The sequence below is a fragment of the Narcine bancroftii genome, chromosome 4 (assembly GCF_036971445.1).
Source record: "Narcine bancroftii isolate sNarBan1 chromosome 4, sNarBan1.hap1, whole genome shotgun sequence".
NCBI lineage: Eukaryota > Metazoa > Chordata > Chondrichthyes > Torpediniformes > Narcinidae > Narcine > Narcine bancroftii.
This window is the reverse complement of record NC_091472.1, coordinates 235,266,297-235,285,303: the sequence shown is the minus strand read 5'-3', so window position 1 is coordinate 235,285,303 and position 19,007 is coordinate 235,266,297. Positions and strand designations below refer to the sequence as shown.

Here is a 19,007-nt window from a genome sequence, read left to right as displayed (position 1 = left end):
GGCATGAAAATATCTAAAGAGCTGCATAATCTGAATGATATCAGTCAAGGTGAGCCGCATGTCCATCATTAAATAAAGTGTTACATTATTTCCAGTCATTCAGCAACTTAGTTCGATTCAAATGAAGCTCAGAGCCTGGAAAAAAATGTCATTCGCCCACTCCTTGGTACGAAGGAGTTTGATGGCTCTAGGCCTAATACTCACTGGAGTTCAGATGAATGAGGGGGTGATCTCACTGAAACCTATAGAATATTGAAAGGGCCAGATAAGAATGGACGTGGAGAATATGGTTCCAGCAGTGGGAGAGTCACGGACCACAGTGCACAACCTCTTAATGAAAGGATGTCCAATTCTTCAGCTAGAAGGTGGTGAATCGGTGGGATATGTGGCCACAGATGGCTGTGGAGGCCATCATAAGGCATATTTAAAGCAGAGTTTCATAGATTCGAAAGGGCATCAAAAGTTCTGGGGAGAAGGCAGGAGAATTGGGTTGAAAGGAAAAATACATCAGCCATGATTCAAACGGCGGAGCTGATATGATGGGTCAAGTGGCTTAATTCTGCTCCCAGGTCTGATGGCCTTTTAGCAAGATGTAAAATACAGGGTACTGATGTTAGAGCCTCAAATTTTGTAATTTATATAAATCACCTGAATGAAAGGTGAGATTGCAAGAACTGCTGTGGGCAGGAACATGGACACGAGGGATGAAAGAGAGATTAGACGAGGTTGGGAGAGTTAAGAGAGAGATCCAAAATTGTCCAAAGCAGAAAGCATACTGTCCAAATTGTGAGAGATTGCAGAACTATGGGCTGCTAAGGGACCGGGTGTTGTGGCACAAGTTTGCAAAACAAATCAATGGTGCACACTCAGAAAAATGAGTAGGAAAGCTCGAGGAAAGTTGTTTCTTGCAAAGGGAAATGAGCACAGAAGTCAGGAGCCGATGCTTCAGTTGCAGGGGATATTGATGAGGCCACATCTGGTGGTATCAATGCAGAAAAGAATGTTGAAGTGTTGGAAGCAGTTCAGAGAAGTTTACTTGATCCACAGCTAAAATGGGTGCATTGTTTTAATGAGAAAAGAGTGGATCTAGCTTAATCTGCTAGATCGAAGAAGATTGAGAAGGGATTTGACTGAAATGAGGAGTCATGACAGGATGGAGAGGAAAAATAAGTTTCATCTTGTGGGAGAATCTAGAGCTAAGGAAAAGTACTTAAAATAAGAGGTTACCCATTTCAGATGGACATGAGGTGAAACATCGTCTCTCAAATACTGTTAGAGTCTTTGAAACACTGTTCCTCATTTTCTTTTAAGTTAGATATTTCTTGATAATCCATTTGGGTGTGGGGGGGTGGGTTAGAACATTACCAGGGGTGGAAATGTAAAGTTAAACTAAGTCAGTCATGAGTCAAACATCATGGGGAGAAGGGTGGGCAGTGGGGCTGAGCGGAAAAGTGGATCACCTCATGATTAAATGGTAGTGCAGACTTGATGGGCTGAATAGCCTATTTCTGCTCCAATGTCTCATGATATTGTTAAATAATAGGACAAGCTCGAGGGATAGGGTAGCCCACTTCTGAATTTGTATGAGTAGTGATTCCAGAGTGATGAAGCTTTTAGGACTGGGGTTACCTCCATTGAACAGTAATTGGAGTGTGTACTTTGGACTGGAAAGCAGCCAGACTATTGGAGGCCCCATCCCACCTGGATTAAAATCTCTTCTCCCCCCCTCCCCCCACCACCTCCCTTTGAGCACATAGATGAGCACCTCTAGATTCAAGGACGGTTTCTTTCTTTACGTTATCAGATCTCCCATTAATGTAAGATGTCTTGCACTGTTGAAGTCTGTACCCTACACCTGTGTTTCACGTGATACTTTCCCTTCATTTTTGTTTTACTGTATAACTATTGGTGTACTATTGGTTTGCCTGGAAGTTTTTTGGTGTACCTTGGTACATATGATCATCAACAATTTATCTCAATATTGTTGAATATTTATTGGTTTTGGAGGGGGTAAAAAAAAAGGGAGAAAATGCCAGTGTGTATATTTAATGAGAAACATTTGTATATATTTTGGTTGATATGGTTCACAGTGTGAAAAATAAAAAATAATTAAAAAAAAATCATCTCAATTTTTAGGGCACAAAAACAAAACATTAACCATTCCACAGGGAACAGCTAACTATTCCGATAGGTTGGTAATTTGTAACTTCCTCAGTTCAGTCATTTTTTTTGTTAAACTGTAAACATTCACAGAAAATTAACCCCACAAAAAAAGCAAAGAGCAGTTATTGTTGTCACCTTGGCTGATGTCACACAAGAAAATGAGTTTTTTCTTTCTAAATGCAATGTATCAGGGCACCATCAACTCCATGAGTACAGATCTGAACTGAATTAAGGATCTCTTTTTTAAAACCACATCCATAAGTTCAGTGTTAATTACACATTTCATCGGCATCAAATTTGAAGTGATCTGATGTCCTCAATACAAGTTACAAACATTGCCCAGATGATGCAAGAATGTCACACTCACTAGAGTGTGACATGAGGAGCTCTCCTCATGTTTCGGTGAGATATGGTCACAGGCTGCCTGTGGGAGCCACACCCTAACGTTGTATTGTGACCTTTACAATGCTCAGTGTGCAACTGGTGCAGAGAATGGTCTGCTTCGCTGGAGGGTAAAATTGGCAGACACGTGAATCATCGATTTAAATATTCCCACCCTTGCAGAAACTGGGCTAGGAATTTAACATTTCAGTTCTGGAAAATTCGCCTGGATGGTGACTTCCAAATGTTCATCACCTGCCACCATTAACAGTGACTTCTAACATACAACCAGACCTCAGATGGCATCACGTGGTGCCTCTTCCTCCTGTTCATTCATAATCGCGATCAGGAGGGGAAATCCTTGGTTGTTTTTCAGCTCCACAAAACAAATGTTGATACATGCAAACTGGTTCCACAGTGGGGACTGCTGTCTCTCGCAATGTTGGTGGGAAATATCTGTCATTTTATTGTCGTCCTATTCAGAGTAATCCCTATCCACTCTCAGCTCCACGTGACACAATCAAAAGCTGGTGTGTGGATGTTGCAATATAATCGTCAGCATCCAGTCTAGGATTCTGGGTTGACATCTGAACTCTAGTTTGTCAGGGACTTTTGTTTTGGTGTGGTTGCCAACACTGGATACACAGTACTGACCCCTCGCTACATCTGAGTGTTTCATCAGAAGAACATCAGCAAACTGAGCACTCTCGCTTACCTTCTGGAGACTCCTCCTGCACATAGGTTCCTGTCAAGTAGCGATGGACTAAGGCTGACTTGCCGCTGGCTAAGTTACCCACAATCCCCTGAAAAACAAAAGCAACGTCAATGAGATCTCATTCTTCAAGAATTGTACTCAGTTCTGCTACCTCATTACAGGAAGCACATCAATGCTTTAGAGAGGGTGCAGACAAGATTTACCGGGATTGGAGAACATGTCATATGAAGGAAGGTTGACTGGGCTGGGGCTTTTCTCTTGCAACAAAGAATGAGAGGTGACTTATTGGAGGTATACAAGATTATGAGGGGGCTTTGACCGGGTGGACAGCCAACACCCGTTTCCTGGGCAACAATAGCAAATACCAGAGGACTTTGGTTTAAGATGGGTGGAAGGAGATGCTATGGGTAAGTTTTTTTTTCACTCAGGCAGTGGTGGGTGCCTGAGATGCATTGCCAGGGTTGGTGGTGGAGGCTGGTACAATAGGGACATTCAATAGACTGAGATAGGCACATGAATGTAAGAAAGGGCACCGGGCAAGACTAAATTATGGATGTGAGGTAGAGAAAACTTGGATTGTTGTGGAGGTTTCCATAGGTCCATACAACAATGTGAGCTGAAGGGGCCTTACAGCGCTATAAAATGTTCTATGTTCATTCCACAATGGGAGTGCCCTACAACAAGCATCAAGCCTCTCAGAACACCATATTCCATCCAATATAAGCCATGCTGCTTTCATTTGAACCATCCATGTACACATACAACCTGAAATACCGACACTGATTAAAGATTTAACTTTGAGATATGGTTCTATCACCTCCAGCATCTATATCCTACAGGGTGATAAAATTCAAGAACTTTAGACACAGCCATCTTGGCTGCTAATGCAGCAAAATTGAATATTTTGATACAATTCGACAGAATATTCTGACTCACTGAGGTGAGCAGAATTTGAATAACATCACGACTGCCAGACAACTAAGGAAGACCATTAAAATCCTGTGCGTAATAAGCATTTTAGTCAGTGTGCAGTAAGATGACTCAAAGTTTTTGCATTTATTTGTAAAGGGCAGCCCTTTCAATATTCAAGATCCTTTTTTTGTCATGTAATAAAACAGAAAATGTAACATTACACAAAATTTACTTAGTCTGCTGCAAGGGAAAGAGCCGCCATTAGTCTTGTCCGGTGCCCTTATAGTAAGAGAAGCAAGAGAGTCCCTTCAGAGTCACTGAGTGTCTGTGGATTCTTCTCCAGTGCTCCCGCACCCTCTGCAGCCGCACAGATCCCTTTTCTATCCTTTGCCAACATTATCACTCAAAACTGCTGCCTTTCGTCCCGAAGCACCATCTGTTGTTTGAGGTGAACCATTCCATGGAGCTGTTGAGAAAAATGAGCGAGTTCTCCCTCATATCCTGGCCAGCTGAACCTCAGTTGAACCTCAGTTCAAATTAATTGTCAGAGTACATACATGACATCACATACAACAAATCCTGAGATTCTTTTTCCTGAAGGCATGGCAGAATTTCTACTGATCAGTTGTGCAAAAGACTGTACTCAAGAAAAAGATGGTGTATACCTGTACAAAAGAGATTAATGTAAAAAAAATGAAAGAAATGTGAACAAATTTACTGTGCAATACAGAAAAAAATAAATATTCAGTAATAAATAGTGTGCAAAGTAAGAGTCATTAAATGATTGGGTCTCTGATTGAGTCTGTTGTTTAGGAGACCTATTGTAGAGGGGTAGCAACTATTCTAGAGTCTGGTGGTATGAGTCTTGCGACACCAATACCTCTTTCTTGATGGCAGCAGCGAGATCAGAGCATGTCCTGGGTGGGGTGGATCCTTAATGATTGCTGCTGCTCTCTGAGGGCAGTGTTCCATGCAGATTTTCTCAATATTGGGGTGTGATAATACTGGGCTTCCCATTCAGAGGTATTGGTGCACCCATACCAGGCCATAATGCAGCCAGTCCACACACTTTCCACTACACATCTGTAGAAATGTGCCAAGGTTTTCCATGTTATACCAAACCTCCACAAACTCCTGACGTGCTTTCTTCACGATGATATTCATGTGTCTAGGAAAGCATCTCCAAGATGGTGACTCCCAAGAATTTAAATTTGTTCACCCTCTCCTCTCTGATCCACCAATGATCACTGGATTGTACACCTCTGGTTCTCCCTTCCTGGACTACAATCCGCTGTTTGTTTTTGATGATATTGAGAGACTGTTGTTTGTACATTATTCAACCAAGTTTTCAATTGTCCTCCCGTAGGCCAACTCATCTCCCCTTTATACACAACCCTCTACCATGGTATTGTCAGCAAATTTATAGATGGGGTTGTCATTCTGAGCCACACAGTCGTAGGTGTAAAGTGAGTAAAGCAGGGGGCTAAGTTCCCTGCTGGTTGTCTCTCAGTACTGGAATCCTGTGATGCTCCGGTACTGATAGAGATGTTCTTACCAATCCATACGGATCAGGGTCTGGAAGTGGAGGACACAATAACTTAACATGACATTATCTCCATTTGGATGGCTCAGAATAACTTGGCTGAGTATTCTTCACATTATATTGCTGACCTTACTTCCAGACATTATATTTCACATTATATTGCTGACCTAACTTCCAGACATTAAAAAGTGCTTCAAGGCATCTTGAGACGACCAACTATTAAATAATTGAAAATTCTTTATTTTAAAAGTTGTCTTTCAAGAGAGGGTGTTGGATTAGAAGGGACAGGAGAGGATAGTTCTTCACTCAGAAGGTAGTGGCGCATGGAAGAAGCTGCCAGTGAGATTGGTGGAGGCAGGGTACATTAGTTTCTTTTACAAAACACTTGGAGGAGTATGGGTCTAATATGGGCAAGTGGGACTTAAGTGGGGGGGGTTGAGGACAGGTTGTTCGGCATTGAATGCGATGACAATCATGCGACTGAAAACTACCTGATTATGTGGAACATCCACATTCTCCTTCAGTTCCAACATAATCAGCATCTTGCATCAGCAGATTGTAGACTAAAAACAAGGAACTTGGGTAGATGTATCAAAGAGGTCCACTGTCAGTTCCACAAATTAAACAGGATTCCAGGCAGTTCCTCTGGCATTGTCCTCCCAACATCCAAGGCCATAATACCTATAAAGAAACTTTCAAGCACAATGGGTGTGTAGTTCTGTGCTGAATTGCAAGGAGGTTCAATATACTGGCCTCCACACAATCCCTTTCTGCTTTAAATAATTTCTTTGCTCTTTTTCCAAAGGGGGAAACTTGCCTAATCTGTATGATTGTACTGTATGATTGCCCAGTATCGGGCACCTATGGGGATTGATAGATGCCGGATAAGTGAATTTGCCAGTTGCTGGAGATTGCATGCTGTGTGATTGGTGAACTAACCACGAAGGGGTGCCAATTTTAAATCCGTATTTTTTACCTATTTATTTTCCTCCATTTTTTTTTGCCGGTTGCCTGAGGCTGCCACTTGCTTGAATTCCAGATAACAGGGATTTTACTCGACAATGATGATGGCAGGGCAGCAATGATTTGGTCAAAGGATCCAGCAATGCTCTTCCTCACCGTCCCATCACATTAAGGGTTTTTCAATCCTGTCCATTCATGTATTCAGGATTCCACCACAAAGTAAGAATCAGCTCTCCCAGCGCGCATACTCTTCCCCAAACAAAATACACACAGAGCACAGATTCCAGCTGTGGAACAGATACAAAGCACCCTGTTCAAGCAACATTTGGCAAAAAAATATTTAATGAGCAGGATCTGCATTTAGTTTCCTTGTACAGCTGAACAGTGCTGAACTTCACAATAGAACCATTTAAAGGCCATGCAATCATATCAGTTGACATAACAGGAACTCAGTTCAGATGCTGAGGGTTCCCAAAGCAGGATATTGGCAATAGTGTGGAACAGGTGGATATGGGTGGGAAGGCAGAAGAGAAAAAAAAAATGAGGTGAGAGGGGGAGGGGTAACTCTCTGAATAGAGAGGGAATGGGCTGGGGAGCTAGAAGAAAGGTGATATATGGAAAGAGAGAGGGAGACAGGGAGGAGCCCAATGGAATCTGGAGCAGTCGATGTCAATGCCATCAGGTTGGAGAATGGCCAGATGGAAACTGGTGTTCCTCAAATTTACAGGTAGTCTTGGTTTGGCATTGCATGAGGCCATGGACAGACATGTCGGTGTGGGAATTGGGTGTGAATTAAAATGTTTGGCCGCTGGAGTTTGCCGATTACGTGGACAGACTGAAGGTGCTCAACAAGGCAATCTCCCAAATTATTCTCTCCACTGCTGAGGAGGCCTATGGAATCTGCCTTTTCCATTTTACATGTTGCATTGTGGAACCATGGATGTCAGGTTGAGTGATGAGCTGCCCCATGAACCTTGAAAGACGAGCCATAGACTCATGCCCAAGATCTTGGGCTCTTGTTCATTTTGACTTTGCACCCCACAGTCCTGTCCTTTGCCAGCGCTGATGCGATGTGATGCCTTCCCTCTAACCCCGCTGCCCCTTTCAACCGCCCCCTCCTTCACAATTTGCCTTTCATTTACTGCATTGCATACCCTGCACTTCTCAAATCTGCAATCAAGGAACCTATGTCAAAAAAAGTTGGATTTTTAATCTTGCATCAATTTCCACCAGCCAAGTTTGCTGCAATCACTATTATCCTTGAAAATGAACTTTTAAGAGACTTTGTAAATATCTTGAGTGAATTGAAATAAAAAAGAAAAACAAGTCTGTAGATGCTGGGATCGGGGGTAATATTCGGACGTGCTGGAGAACTCAGCAGGGCATTCAGCATCCAGAGGAAGTAAAGGCATGTCCAATGTTTTGGGCCTGAGTTTTTTTTTTTATCAAGAATCTGTAACAACAGACAGACACCTGAGTAAAAAGGTGGGGAGGAAACTTCGTCCTTTTAATTCAGAAATCATGCCATTTCAATTTCTTGATTCATTTTCTATGCAACCTAACCTTTCAAAATTTCAAACTTTTTACATGTGAAGCTAAATTATACCACAAACCGAAGGAAGTAAGATCAATGTCCACATTATAAAGATGAACATTGTAATTATAGGAAGGCTTCTGTACAAACTGTGAACTTGTTACAAAGTTCAAGCCCATCTTCTGATTTCCTCCATAAACAAAGAGATCAAAGGCTGACATCGTGAGGATGAAAAAACGATCAGTTATGAGCCAAATCCATCACTTAATTCTAATTCCAAGCACTAGTAAACTCTGCTGACTGCAGCTGCATTTATAATTAGTGCCAAATTTACAAAAAGAGTGTTTACTTTTTGGAACAATTTGATGCCAATGCACGCATATCAGATTAAAAGAGGAGAATGCACAGAAGGTGCCAGCTTAGTAAATGCTAGAAACATGCAGTCATGTTTACCATATATTTTGGCGGCTAAGATGACCCTTGAAATACAGACACTAAGGCCTTGGCTTGCTGTTAATGTGAATCAAGTATTTTAGAGAGATACAGCAAGGAAACAATCCTTTAGCCCATCATGTCTGCGTTGTTCAAACTTCAGATTTATTGACAGTGTACATGCCTGGCATCACATTCTTTTTCCTGCAGACCAGGCAGAATTTCTATTTATTGGCAGTGCAAAGAAAAACTGTACTCAAGAAAGTATACAAAGGAGAGAAATGTAAAAAAACTGACTGTGCAATACAGAATATATCATACATTTAAATGGATAAGACAACCTTCAGATCAGACGGGACCTCGATTTCAGCCTGAATTTCATGGTTTTAGCTCATATCGGTCATATTATCTGCACACCGCCTCACAGTGGCTGCAAGGAACATATCACAGACTTGTGTCCAGGCCTCCCAGCAACACCCAAACTTTGCTACACCACCACAATCGCCAAGTAACAAATCTGTAAATTAAGCAAGCAAGTAAAAAAAAAACCCCAAAATCTTTGCTTCTGGCCGGGAAGACACCAAACGGAGCTGGGTCCAAGTCTTCGGCATCAACACTGGGTGTGGTGCCGTCCGCATCAAAGAAGTCACCTCAGGCTCCCAGACAGAAGTGTGACCTCGGGCAGGAGCGCGGACCTTGGACCTTGGGATCCCGGGTAGGAGGGGGAACCTCGAGCTTTTACAGTTCTTTTTTTTAAACAATTGTAAAATGTCTGGGTGGGTTGTAGTGGGGAGGTGTCGTCAACTGGCGGTGGGGAGGTTTCAGGACCGGCAGTAGCAATTAGAAGGTGTCAGGGATCGGTGGCAGTGGGGAGGTAGTCGGGACCAAACCGCTTTCCTGGATAGAATTTTAAGGTCACCTGTTTTTGTATCTGGCCTTTTTTGGCGGGGGGGGGGGGTATTTCAAGGGTCATCTTAGCTGCCAAAATATATGGTAAATATTCAATAATTCAAGATTCCTTTACTGTCATGTAATAGTACATAACATGTACTATTACATGAAATTTCCTTCTATCTGCCATAAGGCAAAATTACCATTAATGTCATACAGCGCCCCTTACAGTAAGAGAAAGAAAAGCAGAAGAGAATCCTTTCAGAGTTATTGAGTGTCCATGGATTCGTCTCCAGCGCTCCTGCAGCTGCACTGACTCCTGTTTGATCCATAGGCAACCCGAGCTCCAGATCCAAAACCTCTACACAATCGGAAACCCTTCAGTGCCCAAGACTCTTCAGCAGCCCTTCTTGCCCTCACCACCCTCTCAAATCCCGGGTGTGGGTTGCTGGAGACTGGCTGGCTCCCACGAACCAGTCTCCAACAACCCACAGCCCATGTGAGCCCCCAAACCACGAGTCGCCAACAACTTGCAGCTGGTGTGGGTTCCTCAGCTACTGAGCCCCTCATTGGTCCGCTGCCATGGTAACCGTCCTTCTGGGTCGTTTCTCTGCTTCTCCAGCTCAATGGAGATACTCTTCCCTTGTCTGGTGCCCACACCGGTTACAAAGCCATTGGCATTAAGACGAGGTGAATAAACCCTTTGGAGCATAGCTGTGTCTCTGCTCTCCTGGGTCTCCACTGGCAGTAGCATTGCCATTACAGCAAATCTGACAGCGTCACCCTTTTAAAATGTTTTAATTTAAAATATACAGCACAATAACAGGTCATTTTGGCTCACAAGTCCATGTTGTCCAATCACACCCAATTAACCTACAATTCCCAGTACATTTCGAATGGTGGGAGGAAACCGGAAGAAACCCATGCAGATACGGGGAGAATATACAAACTCATTAAACAGCACGGGATTCAAACCCCATTCCCGATCGCTGTTGCTGTTATGGTGTTGCACAAACTGCTCTGCCAACCTCTATGTGTAAATAAATACTGTGCAATGGAAGAGCCTTAAATGGGTCCCTGATTGAGTTTAGGAATTTGATAGTGGAGGGGTAGCAGCTGTTCCTAAGTCTTGTGGCACCTGCTGGCAGCAGTGAGAACAAAGCATGCCTGGGTGGTGTGGATCCTTGATGATTGCTGCTGCGTTCCATGTAGATTTTCTCAATGGTGGGGAGAGTTTTGCAGCGATGTACTGGGGGTGTGTCCACTACTTTTTGCAGGGCTTTCCATTCAGATGTATTGGTGCCCCCATACCAGGGTGTGATGCAGCTGGTCAGCATACATTCCACTACAGAGCTCTAGAAGTTTGCCCAAGTTTTTGATGTTATACCAAGCCTCCGCAGACTCCTTTAGAAGTAAAGGCACTGACATGCCTTCTTCACAATGATGTTGGGTCTAGGAAAGGTCCTCCGAGATTCTCTAGAAGATAAATTTGCTTACCCTCTCCACCTCTGATCCCCCAACAATCTCTAAACCATACACCTCTGGTTTTTCCTTCCTAAAGTCCACAATCAGCTCCTGGGTTTTGATGACATTGGTGTATTAGCAATAATCTCACACTCATTCAGCCAAGTTTTCAATTTCCCTCCTGTATGTTGACTCATCACCTCCTTTATGCCACCATCTACCGTGGTATCGTCAGCAAATTTGTGGATGGTGTTGGTGTTGTACTGAACCACACAGTACTCCGAGTTGAGCAGGGGGCTAAGAAAGCAGCTCTGTGGTGTTTCAGTACCGAGGGAGGTTGTAGAGACGTTCTTAAAAAATCCTCATTGACTGTTGTTTGGAATTGAGGAAATCCAGGATCCTCTTACACAGTGGGGTATTAAGGCCCAGGTCTTGAAGTTTGCTGCTCAATTTTCAGGGGATGATGGTGTTATATGTCAAACTGAAATCGATAAAGAGGATCCTGATGTATGCATGTTTGCTGAGAAGATGTTCCTGGGCTTTGTGTACAGCCAGTGAGATGGCATCTGCTGTAGACCCTGTTGCTGCAATAGGCAAATTGGAACAGATCCATGTCGCCGCTCAGACAAGAGCTGATGTGCTTCAACACCAGCTTCTCAAACACTTCATCACTGTGGATGTGAGTGCCAGTAGTCGGTAGACATTCTCTTCTTGGGCACAGGTATGATGGAGTGAAACCCACAAGTGCCAGAAGAACTCAGCAGGTCTCGCAGCACCCACAAGAGGTAAAGATATCTAACTGATGTTTTGGGCCTGGGCTGTTCTTCAAGGTATGAGTAAAAATCAGGCAGGTACGTGAATAAAAAGCTGTTCTGTAGCCCATCTGGTAGACCCACTGCCTCAAAATTTCAGAGCCCCACGTTCAACCCTGACCTCAGATGCTGCCTTCACGGAGTTTGCATGTTCTCCCCAGTGCTTCACTGCGCATTCTCTGGATTCCATAAACGTTGAGGTCGGATGGGTTAATTTCTTCCATGTGTGGGCAAGAAGGCTTGAATTTGTGGGGCGGGGGGTGGGGGCATTTGAGGAGTTGAATGGAAGAATAAAAAGTTAACGTCTAATTCATATAAATGGGGGGGGGGCGGGGGTTTGATGGACTTGATGGCCTGATATGTCTGCTCTGTACTACATCTCTCTGTAACTGTCCAGGGATCAGGCAACAAAAGTCTTGTGTTTCAGCTTCCATTGCAAACCTGCTGAATGGCTGAGGAGCCTCAAAGGTCCCATTAGTTCACCCCTGCTGCTATTCCCTTTGACATTTTTTACACAAGTGAGCTGCAACATACTGGATTGCTTCTCTGCAAACTGTTTGTAGAATATCTTGAAAACATCAAACTTTATTGAATGACAGCAAAGTGAGCGCTAAGTGGCATAGCAACCCATAATTACCTTTTGGCAAAGAAACTTCCCTGGCCCCAAAGACTAATTTTGGCTTATTTCGCCCAAGACAAAATTAATTGAATTTTTTGGATGAATTATGAGTTTCTGATTTTTGTTGAATCAAATATATTCCAATAATAATTCAGGCTCTATAAAATGTGGTTAGGAATTTTCCTCTTTACTCCTTGTTTACTGATTGTGAGAATCCGCTTGGCCCAAGACAGTTTGATGTTTTCACTCTTGGGATTTTCCAAAGTTAATGGCTGATTGTAAATGCAGATGGAAAGGCACAATTCCACAGCACAAAGATCAGTACATCCTTCTGGTCACATTTTAAAAACAAACACTGCCCACAAATGCTGTAAATTTGTTTTCAAGTGCAGAAAGTCTAAGCCGGTGTTAGGTTCTCCTTCGTTTATGAATAGTGCCAGTGTCACCCACTGAGCTGAATTTGATAGACCTGTGGAGGCAGAAACATCCAAGGGAAAGGGACTATTCCCTCCACTCAAAACACCATGACTCCTATTCTAGAATTGACTTTTTCCTGGCTTCAGCCCACGTAGAGGGTAGGATTGTGGAAGATGAGTACACAGCGAGACTTCTCTCAGACCATTCACCCCTGACACTAACAATAGAAATGCCAAATAAGCAGAATACGGCATACAGATGGTGTCTTAATGGGTTGCTGTTAAAGAAGACAGAGTTTTGTAGTTTAGCAAGAACACCGGTAGATATATTTTGCGATGCCAACTGTTCCTCTACTCCAGATAAATTTCTCCTACGGGAAACCCTCAAAGCATATTTGAGAGGCCAGATAATTAGATACACCAAGAGAGTGAAGAAAGAATATATGAGGGAGGTGGATGAATTGGAACAAGAAATTACTCATTTAGAAAAAGATTATCAAAAATCAGGCTCAGAGGACCACTACAAGGCTCTAGCAAATAAGAAAATGAAGTATAATACGCTTCAAACCGATAACATGGAAAAGGCCATAATACGGTCAAAACAAAAATACTATGAATTGGGAGAAATTCATCTCTTGGCAGTTGAGGGCAGAATAAGCCTCAAGGACGATCAATGTAATATAAACTGAGAAGGGTAGGAGCACGTATAAATAAAAAGAGATCAATGAGACCTTCAGGGAATTTTACGAGTGTCGATACAAATCAGAACTAACCGGGGGGGGGGGGGCGGGGGGAGGTCTGATAAAGTCAATGGGTTCCTGTCCAAATTAGAGCTTCCAAATTTGGACGCAGAAGAACAGAATAGCCTAGATCTTCCTTTCACAGAGGAAGAGATAGGGAAAGCATTGAACTTGCTGCAGACTAACAAGACTCTGGGGAGGATGGGTTTCCACCTGAGTTCTATAAGGAATTTAAAGATTTACTGATACCCATCTATATGAAGGTGGTGGACCAAACAATGGAGACCCAAACCCTCCCTGAATCCTTTTTTGACAGCAATCATTACGACGATACTCAAAAAAGACAAAGATCTGTTATTGCTGTCCTCCTATAGACCGATCTCACTGTTATATACAGATTATAAGATACTTGCCAAAGCCCTGGCGAAAGAATTGATGAAATATTTGCCAAAATTAATAAACAAAGACCAAGCAGGCTTTGTGCGAAAGAGACAGGCAGCAGACAATATTGGCAGACTGTTGAGTACAATGCATCTGGCACAAACCAGGAATGAGAGGGGTCTGGCTGTGGCCCTGGATGCAGAGAAGGCATTTGATAGACTGGAGTGGAATTCAAAGTGCTGGAAAAGTTTGGGTTCGGGCCAACTTTCACAAATTGGATATGGGCGCTGAATCATGCGCCCAAGGCTAAAGTCGTGACCAACGGACAAATTTATCCAGCATTCCCACTGACAAGATCAAGTAGACAAGGATGCCCACTGCCTCCAGCCCTGTTCATATTGGCCATGGAGCCATTAGACAAAGGTATTCACCAGGATCCAAACATTAAAGGTTTTAGAGTAGTCCAGGAAGAACATAAAATCAACTTATTTGCTGATGATGTACTGATATATCTGACAAACCTGGTAAACTCATTGTCTAAGCTGCACTCTATACTGGAGGACTATGGGGAGATATCTGGCTACAAGGTTAATTGGAATAAGAGTGAAATTATGCCACTCACTCAGGAGGACTACTGTCAATGTCAGCAGAACAACCATCTAAAGTGGGCACAAAACAGGATCAAATATCTAGGAGTTAGGATAGATAACAATTTAAATAATTTATACAAGTTGAACTATACCCCCTTGCTTGAAAGAATCGAGGAGGACTTAAATAGGTGGATGTCCCTGCCAATAACCTTGGTGGGCAATGCCAATTGCGTTAAAATGAATGCGCTGTTGAGGGTTTAGTACCTCTTTCAGACACTGCCCGTAGTGTTGCCCCATGGATTCTTCCAAAATTTGTTCTCATGGGTAAGAACATTCTATGGAATGGAAAGGTAGCCAGGGTCTCTAAGGAAAAATTGACCTGGGATTATAGTCTGGGCGAATTACAAATGCCAGACTTCAAGAAACACTATTGGGCAGCCCAGTCAAGATACATTGCCTCACTCTTCGAGGGAGGAGATGTACCATCCTGGGCACAAATTGGCCTGCACAAGGTGGGAGAGAAGGTGGCAGAGGACTTCATTTATAAATGGGATGCTAAATTGTTATCTGGAAAAGCAGGCAGCCCTATATTAAAACAAATCATCACTATTTGAAATAAAATTAACCAACATTTAGGTATCAAAGTAGGGCTGTCCCCAAAAAACCTCCCTAACTTCAAATAGATTAATACCTTTAATGGTAGGTAACAAGATCCTGGACACCTGGCATCAGGTACATAGAGAACTGTTACGAGCAGGGGCAACTTGTGCATTTCGAACAACTCAGACAAAAGTATGGTTTATCAAACAAGACGTTCCACTTCTACCTTCAGATAAGATCTTTCTTACAGGACAAATAGGTCCAACCATGACCCGGCAAAATTGCAGTGTCATAGAGACCGTGATTCAAAGGGGGAGCACACGAAAGTTTATATCAGCAGTATATTTCCTGCTCCAGTTGGAAGGACTCAAACCGAGCCTTCTTAAATTGAGACAGAGGTGGGAATTGGACTTAGGAATAGTGATTGATGAGCGGTGTTGGTCTGACCTATGTTGGACCAGCAGGATTACAACCATCAACACATGGTACAAGCTGGTGCAGTACAATTTTCTGCACCAGCTGTATCTGAAGCCACAAAAATTGAACAGTTCTAAATCAGAATTATCAAATCAATGTTTTAGATGGGGCATTGAGACAGAAACCTTTGTGCACGCAACCTGGACATGTATCAAGGTGAGGTCCTTTTGGATGGAGCTACGTCAAGTCCTAGGAAAAATCATAGGCAAAGAATTCCTGCAGGACCCTGAGTTGTTCCTGTTGGGAAATAAAATGGACATAAAGACTTACAATGAAGCTGTTCAAATTCCAAATTCAATTTGTGATGATTGTATTGGCAGTGGCCAGGAAGTGCATAGCGGTTACCTGGAAATCCAACTCCTGCCTGAGCATTACATGTTGGAACACAGAAATGCAAAGCTGTGTTCCCCCGGAGAAAATCACTTACAACTTGAGGGTAAAAATACAATACTTTCAAAAAATAAGTTACAATTAAAAAAAATAAATTGTGCATAAAGGAGAGAAAAAGTGAGGTAGCGTCCATAGGTGCATTGTCCATTCAGAAATCTGATGGCAGAGGGGAAGAAAATGTTTTTGTACCGTTGGATGATCGTCTTCAGGCTCCTCTACCTCCTCCCTGATGGCAGCAGTGAGAGGAGGACCTGGCTTAGGTGATGAATGTCCTTGATGGCTGTGCTTTTGAGACACCGCCTCTCATATATGTCCTTAATGCCGTGATGGTGCTGGCTGAGTTTGCAACTCTCTGTGGCCTCTTCCTGTCCTGTTCATTGGCACCTTCAAACCAGACAGTGATGCAACCTGCCAGAATGCTATCCACAATGCACCTGTAGAAATTCGCAGGGCTCTTTGGTGCCATTACCAAATCTCCTGAAACTCCTAACAAAGTATAGCTGCTGGGGACCCTTCTTCATGATCGCATCAACATAGAGTCTTCAGAATAGATCTTCAGGGATGTTGACACCAAGGATTTTGAAGTTCTTTTCCCCGATCTACGGCTGACCCCCTGGTGAAGACTGGTTTCTGTTCTTCTGGTTTTTCCTTCGTGAAGTCCACAATCAGTTTCTTAGTTTTGCTAATGTTAAGTGCAAGGTTGTTGTTGTGACACCACCTTATCTATCTCGATCCTGTAAATTTCTTCATTGCCGTCTGTGATTCTCCCAACAACCATGGCGTCAACGGCAAATTTGTAGTTGGTATTTGAATTGTGCCTAGCCACACAGTCATGGGTATAGAGAGAGGAGAGCAGTGGACTAACCACTAATCCTTGGGATGTGCCTGTATTGATTGTCAGTGGGGAGGAGGAGGTGTTACCGATTCACATGGGCCCATGTTGTACGGAACAGAATCGTGGTGTGGACATTAACATCATCACCAAGAGTGGCTTGGAAGGACTATCACTGGTGGCCGGTGGAGTGCTGACAGGCAAGCTTGCCAACCCAGTACACCAGCAAGCGATGTATGGCTAAAGCAACTCTTGGGATAAATTGCCTTGACTTCATCTCACTGACTTAGTTGTTCCAAGTTCATCAGCGGGTGACAGCAGTGCTCAAACTTATTATCACATCGCAGCCAAAGTTCTGACTTTGCATGGACTATTTGCCATGTTACACATTTTTTGATTAAAACATCTCTTCAAATGCTGTTCTCCTTAATCAGCAGATCTCTTTTAAATAATCTCAGGCATTACACATTTTCGTAGCTGATGACAAGTAAAATGTGAAAATCAAAAGCAAAGTGCAGATGCTGGAAATCTAAAATTAAAATAGAAAACAAAGGAGATACCTAGCAAGTCGGACAGCATCTGAGGGAGGAGAAGCTTTAGCTGTTCCCTTTCCCATGGCTGTGGCCTGACCTGTTGAGAATTGCTAGTTTTATCAATTACTGTCCAAAAGGTTTCATGACATGCTGGAAATGAACACAGGAGATACCTAGCAGGTCAGACAGCATCTGAGGGAGGAGAAGCTTTAGCTGTTGCCTTTCCCATGGATGTGGCCTGACCTGATGAGAATTGCCAGTTTTATCAATGACCGTCCAACAGGTTTTATGACATGTTGGAAATGAACAGCTCTGTTTAATTCTTAAAGCTTTCTTTGTGATAATTATGGAAGACAGAATAATTTTAAGGCCTCCTTTGAAAAATTGATCCCTCAGGGATTTGCACATAAGCAATTAGATATTATCTCAATTATGAACTCATCACAACTGCAAATTTACAGTTTCAGGTTCGATTTAAATCCTTGAGGTTCTGCAGAGAGCTGGAAGATTCAGGGGCTCTTTGATGGCTGATTTCATACCTTAATGCTGTCAAATTGGTTTATTGCAGATGGCAATGACAAGTGTGACATTGGATCTGCATGGGGAAAATCATTACAAGATTCTTCCTGCAAATACTGTAAGCCATGTCAGAAGAAGACACTATGCAGACACACTATCAGGACAAGGCACTCCTGCGCTTCACACATGACAGAGGTGCTATAAAACCAGAAAATATTGGAAAAACTCAGCAGGACCAACAGAAACTGTAGAAACAGAAACTTCTCTGGTTAAATGCGCTTCTTTTTCACGTGGATGCTGTCTGACCTGGTGAGTGTTTCCAGAATTTTCTGGTGTTTTAAAAATTTCAGATTTCCAGCATTGTTGATTGTCAATGACAAATGAATACCTTTCAATCATAACAAAGGATAAAAATAAACACCCACAAAACCATCCAAAAGTCATCAACTTGAGGGAAGGGGAGTAAAACTTGGAAAGACCAAACCTACTGCAGAACACACATCTTACAGTGCGTAACTCCCAAGTCTGACTTACACTGGTCTCGATGTAGCAATACTTCAATCTTTTATTGTCATGGCCACACCATTCCCGTTTCTGTAACTTACTGAGGCATCTAACCCAATACACCAACAGCTCCACAATCCTTTGCTTCTAACCTTTAGATATTCCTGATCTTCCTCACCCTACCATTGGTAACAATGCTATTCAAGATACTTTCACCAAGCACTGGTCACTATCCTAATATATCCATTTATAGCTCTGTGTCAAGTCTTGCCAAATTGTCCTCTCACCTTTGAACATTTGTTCTGGATTATAGATACTATATGAGCCTGTTTTATGACAACATCAGTTTATAAACACACAACTTTACTTTGGGGCCCAATAAAAATCAAAAGTGAATGGGGCTTGACAGGAGAGGGAGGGGTGGTGATGCTCAATTGACACAAGTTGCTCGCAGTACAATCAGTATTCCAATACACAGCACCAGTCCTATCTCAATGTTTCAATTCAGCTTCACGACTGCCCTGGGCTGCCTTGAAATTTACTTGCTCGTAATTGGAATGTTGATCATTAATCTCAAATCTCTCCCATAAGGTCTT

General features: G+C 42.8%; 1 protein-coding gene across 6 annotated transcripts in view; it reads right to left on the bottom strand.

The window, feature by feature from the left end:
* Nucleotides 1-19,007, bottom strand: part of agap1 (ArfGAP with GTPase domain, ankyrin repeat and PH domain 1) — a 786,550-nt gene that overhangs the window by 439,243 nt on the left and 328,300 nt on the right. For all 6 annotated transcript variants that reach the window (XM_069934384.1, XM_069934385.1, XM_069934388.1 and 3 more), the window contains exon 3: nt 3,260-3,347. In XM_069934384.1, the coding sequence (XP_069790485.1) occupies nt 3,260-3,347 (88 nt within the window). The remainder of the gene's footprint in view (nt 1-3,259; nt 3,348-19,007) is intronic.